Source organism: Halyomorpha halys, unplaced genomic scaffold (assembly GCF_000696795.3).
Source record: "Halyomorpha halys isolate HHAL.00 unplaced genomic scaffold, Hhal_1.1 Scaffold726.1, whole genome shotgun sequence".
In the NCBI taxonomy this organism is placed as follows: domain Eukaryota; kingdom Metazoa; phylum Arthropoda; class Insecta; order Hemiptera; family Pentatomidae; genus Halyomorpha; species Halyomorpha halys.
Window position 1 is genome coordinate 261,934 of NW_027116696.1, and position 7,438 is coordinate 269,371.

Here is a 7,438-nt window from a genome sequence, read left to right on the forward strand (position 1 = left end):
GACATCAACTACAAAAAACATCGATGTTTTAAAATATCGTTGCTTACAATACATTACCCAAAATACATCGAAGTTTTTGAACAACTATTTCAGAAACATAAGGTCTGGTCCAACGATCACGCATTTTACGGCCTGTCAGAGGTGTTTTTTAAACAAAGAATCCGACATCGACTACAAAAAACATTGATGTTTTTAAAATATCGTTACTTATAATACATTTCCCAAAATACATCGATGTTTTTGAACATCCGTTTGAGTAACATAAGGTCTGTTCCAACGACTACGCATATTACGGCCTGTCAAAAGTGGGTTTTAAACAAAGAATGGAATATCGACTACAAAAAACACATCGATGTTTTAAAATATCGTTGCATACAATGGATTACCCCAAAAACAACGATGTTTTTAAATATCGTTGCTTACAATACATTTTCAAAAAAACATCGATGTTTTAAAATATTGTTGTTTTTTTAACATCTATTTCAGAAACATAAGGTCTGTTCCGACCAGTCAGAAATGGTTGTTGGAACAAAGAATGTAACTAAAAAAAACTGATGTTTAAAATATCAATGTCCAATATTAAAATATCGTTGCTTGATTTTGATGTGGATAATTATATGAAGCGGTCGTTGGAAGGGATCTAGTATTTGAAAACTACCACTTTCCTACAGAACAGTGAAATCACTTATAAGCTCTTATTGTAAGGACAGAACAAATGCTAGACACAAAGTTCAAGCGGAAGGAAGGTTGTGGGAGCCTACTGCATAAGGATAAACGAATCCCCGCCAATCATAGCAGAGCTGAGAGAGTGGCCTGTTTTCGGCTAGTAACAGGACATGATCTGCTCCAAAACACCTACATTGAATTGGCATCGTAGATTCCCCGAAATGTCCTCTATGCAACATGGGAGACCATCTTTTAACGTGTATTGGTCTAGAAGATGTTGTTGGTTGAGATGTTGAGTAGGATGCGGAACAACTAAGAGGAAGAGTAAAATTGTATTGGACTGCGAGAGGGAAAATGGCGTAATAGCCCACTTCCTGTGGCGTAGGAAAAAAAAAAATTATTTGCAAACTTTTTTAATTTGGTTCAATGGAGTTAAATATCAAAAAATCAATAAGATCAATTTACAAAATAATATCAAATATACAACACAAGATCGATCACATCATAATTAATAAATTTATGAATACATAAATAGTGAAATAATGCTGTTATGTTGTTAAGTTACCACTATGTGGTAATTTTTATTTGTAATTGTTATACATTGCCAATTTCTTAACTGTATGGGTAGTATATAACAAATTAAATATGTAACATACCTTTCAACATTATGAATACATAAATAGTGAAAGAATGCTGTTATTTTGTTAAGTTGCCGCTATGTGATCATTTTTATTTCTAATTGTTATACATTGCCAATTTCTTAACTGTATGGGTACTATATAACAATTTAAATATGTAACAAACCTTTCAACAGTATGAATACATAAATGGTGAAATAATGCTGTTATGTTGTTAAGTTACCGCTATGCGATTTTTATTTGTAATTGTTATATATTGCTAAAAACGAATTAGTCAATCAAACAAATCACGCGAATATATAGCTTCGGAATATTGGTACTCAATATTAGAGACCGAAATTATGTGCAATAATGTAAATGTCTTATTTTATATTTACATTATTTTTATTGAAAAATCACACAGGATATTTTTATTTTTTACTAATAATTTATAGTTTACTAAATCTAACTTATGACTACTCATTTCTAAATAAAGAACAAGTAAACACAAGTGACGAATGTTCTTGGAATCAGGTGCATGTCCCTGGGCCGGCACTTTTCGAATTTTGAGTTGAAACTCATACACGAATTAGTACCTAATTGGTACTAGTTAGTACTAAAGTTTCAGAATTAATACCCAAAAAGATGGCGAGTTACTACGTGTTCAATTCTGCCGGGCCAGAGATATGCTAGCCCGGCACTTTTCGAATTTTGAGTTGAAACTTATACTACTGGAGTGGGGTGGTAAGGAAAAAGGGTGAGAAATGTACCCTTCATGTTTGAGGTAAATGAAATATATGTCATTTTTTGTGTCAAGGGAGGTGAAGTAGTTGTGAAAATGAAGCGAATTGGTAGGAAAAGTAAAGTAGAACCTTCAGTATTATTAGAGCTGATAGAAAATCGCGAATTTTCGTAAATGATAAGTTAGTTCCATGCACTGATCATGTTTTCGTTGAAAACAGTGAAAAAGTTGGTAGCATAGGTCAATTATTTATACATATAAAACCATTTATAAAGTAATCTTCATCATATAAGCTTAAAATTTAATTTTATTATTATTATATCAAACACTTATACGATTGTAAATTTAGGCGCTAAATTATGAACTGAATCCTTTATGTTTGTGTTTATCATTTAAACTTTTTTTTTTAAAGTAAACAACATTCTTGACTTCGATAATTGTGCCATTGTTACAATCTAAGTGTGCTATGTTTAATATTATTTACAAATGGATTAAGTGAAACGAGTTTCTTCCCAGCAGAAAAGACAATTCTCTTAATTATGAGAGATAGTTGACCGTGGATGATAAATGAGAAGAAGATGGTTGGGGGTGCGGTCAATGAAACACAAATAAGTATGACTAACTAACAATTCTCTTACTGTAAGAGGCAGTTCCGGGAATTCCTTGAATAAACGAATTACCTGCCTATTCATATAAAGGAAGAAAAACAAATAGTGTGTCTTCTCTTCCTTTTCACCTATTTTACCTAATACCAAATATGTATAATATCTAAATGGCCTATGTGATTTGATGTAAGAATTAATTTGCAATTATATAACCATAAGATAAATAATGGATAATTTTTATTTGATATAAATTGACATATTTGGCGAAGCAAAGGTTTAATTTTCTATTTAAAAAATTAGACTCAAATTTAATTCTGGAATCGTTATTTTGTAATAATGTACAACCATATTTAATGGCTTTTATTTGTTCAAGAGGAGTTAAATGTTCTATTCCTATATAGTAGTATGTTCTATATATATATATATATAGTAGTATATATTCTAGTACATCTGTTGTTTAGTCGAGATAAAAAATTGAACAATCTCTAAACAAATAATGGACATTAACTGTAACATTTAATTTACATAACTAAGCTACTAGTTATAGTTTAAACCTAAAAATAGCCAGCAGCCACTTTGCAAAACATCAATAGCATTTCCAAGGGAATGGTAAAATTTTTACCATTATTTTTCTTTTTAAACAGTTTTGCATCAGACTCCATTGTAAGAAATCAGTTTACAATTACTTCTAGCTTAACTTGAAATCTCACTAGACTAATATAAGATATGTCTGTGTATTTCAATACAGTATTCAGCACTTTATAGTTTTTTGGCTTGTTTAATAGCAGCAAATCATTGTAGCAGCTTCCTGCATCTTTATCCTCTAGGTAGAGACATGTTGAGGCATACTCAAAGAGGGGTATAAGAACAGACTTAAACCATAGAAATTTGATCAAGTAATGTTTAACAAGGTTTTTAAATCATTGAAAATCATTCAATGATTAAATATTCAATAGAAACAAATTAAAAATCATCACAACAAATGCATTTGGTAAGTCTCAACTTTTCAAAGTGATATCGGTGTGGCAGCCATGGTAATATAGAGAACATTTTGGGCACAAACATACATCCTTCAAAGTTCTGCATTTTATTTCTAGGAAAATAAAAATTGTAAGAAAATAATGGAAAAGTCCACAATGAGCACTTACAAGGACAAACTCATTTTTAACTCAGATTGTTTAGATTATCAAAAGGTATATATGTATTATTCTGTCCAGGCCAAATGTGGGTTACAACCTACTCTATTATTACAAAGTTACTTGGATCACAACTGTGGACTTCTGCTAGTTCAAGAGGTAACCAAACCCCCAACAGATCCTTTTCAGTTGTGGTTGGGGCATCAATTCACAGGACTTTATGGTGTCAGGTTATAAGCCACAACTGGTCTGGACAGATATGTAATATGTAAGTACTTTAATTTATAAAGTTTTCGGATATTGTAGATTATATTAATTTGTTAACTATGATGACAAAATAACTCATTGTACACCAAGGAAAGGATATTTATACAGAAACTGTAAAATCATAAGGCATAAGTATACAGTAACTGTAGCAATGATGGCTAAACTATGATATATCATTCCCAACAAATAAATCAAAATTAAACAGATTATTTATAAAATATTACTGAAACTGTAATTTATTAGAAAAAAAAATGAAAAAATTTCAACATTATTTCTTTGCCAAGTGCTCTACAATATCTTCCTTAGTAATAGATTTTAGCTCTCTGTTGCCGTTCCTATCCACAACTTGAACACTGAAGTTGGGCAAATTGACAATCAATCTTCTTTGAATTTCAGCTATACACAATTTTAATACATTATACCCTTCTTCTTGTGTCATATCTGAAAAAGTGTAGAAGGATAAGAATTAATATAGTAATAGTGAAAATATATATAAAGTAAAGAAATATGCTGCCAAGAAGAATAATTTTCTTTCACACATAAAAAAAAAAAAATAGATAAGAAGTAGCATAATTCTTCATTAATTAACTGCATTTTTCTAGTAAATGTTTAAATGATTTTTTTTTTCTCTTGGGTAATTCATTGGTCAAACAAATATTTATTAAAAAATATTAAAGTAAATTCAATCTATACTGTTTCCAAATAATCTTTAATGTAATTATAATCAATTAAAATTTCAACATATTCATCTGTTTGTGAACTACACCTTTAACATACATAAATTATATTGGAGGAAGATAGTCAGTGTGGTGGTCAATAAAGGAATCAAAATAGTAAAAGAAAACTGTTTTTAATTAACCCAATTAACAATAAATAGTTTTCTTTTACTATTTTGATACTTTTGTTGACCCTCACCCGCACTATCTTCCTACAATCTACTTAATACGGTTAGCTATCTTCTCCCAATATATAAATTATATTTAATATTAACTAAATGTCAACTATATTCAAATATATTGGTCTTATAATACTAAATGTGGTTTGTGGATTTTCTCAATTTATATATCTGACAATGTGAAAGATTTATAAATTATCTAACAAAAAAAAAATTTGAATCAAACCAATATTAGCAAAGATACAGTGGATGATTTTGGATCTGGGTTTATTTTTAAAGCATTATCAGCAGAGAATCAATTAATATTGAGTTAAAAATATTATTCCTCAACAGGCTTGACCTGTGAAGTAGTGGAGGAGCATATTTCTTTAAGTCGATTTTTATAAACAATGGCAAATCTAAAATTCACTGTCAATAGTTTTAGATTATCAGGTGATGATTTTGTCAATGTTTTACACCACGATTCTGGATAAAATCATTCAAAACAAATTTTAATATAAAACTAATAAACAAATAAAAGTAATAACTCTTTCTCTCTGAGAAAGAAGAAAAAAAACAAAACAGACATTATGTCATTTTAGAATTATAGTGAATTTCAAAAGAATTTTTTGAACTTAAAGCTAAATTACATACACTAGAACACCTAGCAAATAGTGGTCTGACTTGTCTTTTGAGCAGAAAAAGCAACTAGACACTGGTAGATCAAGTATTGCAGTATCTGCAATCTACTAATAGCATCTAATAGCTCCTGTCTTGTGTACATTTTTAAGTTATATCAATACTAAGTTTTAATAATGATGATAAAAATTGGGAAACCATAAATATAAGGTCAATTGAATAAACAGTATGAGGGATAAAATGAAGAGCGTTATTAAACCCTGAAGTTTTAATTTGTCATTAAGATTCTCCACAACTTAAAGAACTGGTTATTTAAAATATTGATGTTTTGAAATTTTCGAGATATTTGTTAATGTTATTGTGTTGGCACAAAAAAAAAAAAAAAAAAAAAATTCATAGGAGTTCACCATAGGTATTTACTAAGATGAAAGTGAAAAAAATTGTATCCAATTCTGTTCAATTTTGCGCATCGGCCAATTTTTAGACCCTAAATCTTTGGTGAATCAGATAAGATGGAAATTGACTAATAATATTTGCTGCGGCCAGCATATGATTGGTAATCGATTATGTGACAGCCATAATTGCCCAACAGTCTCCTTCTCTTTGCACGATCTCATAATTGGTCTTCCTCTCAATCTCTTGTGTTCCCTCGGTATCCAATCCAAGATTGTCCCTCCTAATTTTCTATAATTTTTTTCTGTTGACGACAACATCTGAGGCCCATATGAAATTACCGGGTATACAAATGTTTTCAATACTTTTGTCTTTAATCCAGGAGGTAGTTAGTTGACTTTAAAAATGTGTTTCATGCCCTAGTATTTTTTCTATCCCATGTAATCCTATTTATTTTATCTTGAATATCTTTAAATGAAATGAACTGCCATAAATAATTATATCTCTTGACAAAACTGATTTCTATTAACAAGAGAGGATTAGTTACTTCAAATAAACAAAATTGAAGTATTTTAGAGGAAAATGTTTTTGAAAATTGGGTATTTGAGCACTGTTAGACTATTTAGATAAGTTGCCGTTGCATACTAACCAAGGTGGGAGTGGCAAGATTCATTCTTCAGGACCGCCCAAAAATTAATGTTGACTGCCCCAGCTGGGAATCGAACCCACACCGTTCCGAACCGAGGGCACTGGAACCTGCGCAACCCACACGGCAGTCACTTCCCAGACATATACCTAACTTAAATATAAAATTTCACATATAACAACCAAACATTTTGCGAGACTTGGTTGTTGGTACTCACAGGATCTTAAAACTTGATTTTCCATTGAAAACTGAGATTCCAAATTTTTACAATGGCAATAATTTCTCATACCATCTAGTTTATACTTTGGTAAATGAAAGTATTAATAAGGTTAAGTTAGGATAAGAATTTAAAACTATATTGAAATTGATTAGAAAGTAACATAATATACAACCTATAGAGAAAAAAAACCCAATTGAAAAGAGAAATATTTAGGTGGAACTTTTGTGGTCAAGAAACCAGTCACCTGACTAAGAGTCATAGTGTAAAAGAGACCTTTTGCTTTTCCAGCTGAACTAAAAATTAATCTTTTGCATTAATTAAATATATAACTTTAATGTAACCTTTCTTTGCATATCGATCTAGAATACTGTATGAAATAAGGCCACCATAACCATGGGCTGCAAAAGGTACTTTCTGAAATGACGCTAAATAGTCAAGAAAGTAGAGTTCACCACCATTTTCCTTATCAAAACCAGCCAAGAGTAAGTTTACTTGGTAAGGAGTCTGAAAAATAAAAATTATTATTTTTAAAAAGAAGAGTTCATATCTTTCTATAATTTATTGGATATAAAATTAATTTAAATATTACGAACAATAATAAATTATTTAATAATATACAATTATTTAAAAAGG

General features: G+C 30.1%; 1 protein-coding gene across 1 annotated transcript in view; it reads right to left on the reverse strand.

Annotated features, from left to right (window-relative positions):
* Positions 1-3,701: 3,701 nt before the first annotated feature.
* Positions 3,702-7,438, reverse strand: part of LOC106685727 (proteasome subunit beta type-2) — a 4,834-nt gene continuing 1,097 nt past the window's right edge. Inside the window, exons 3-4 of the mRNA XM_014428559.2 lie at positions 7,147-7,309; positions 3,702-4,474 (exon numbers count right to left, since the gene is read on the reverse strand). Coding sequence (XP_014284045.1) covers positions 4,302-4,474; positions 7,147-7,309 — 336 coding nt within the window. The 3' untranslated portion in view covers positions 3,702-4,301. The remainder of the gene's footprint in view (positions 4,475-7,146; positions 7,310-7,438) is intronic.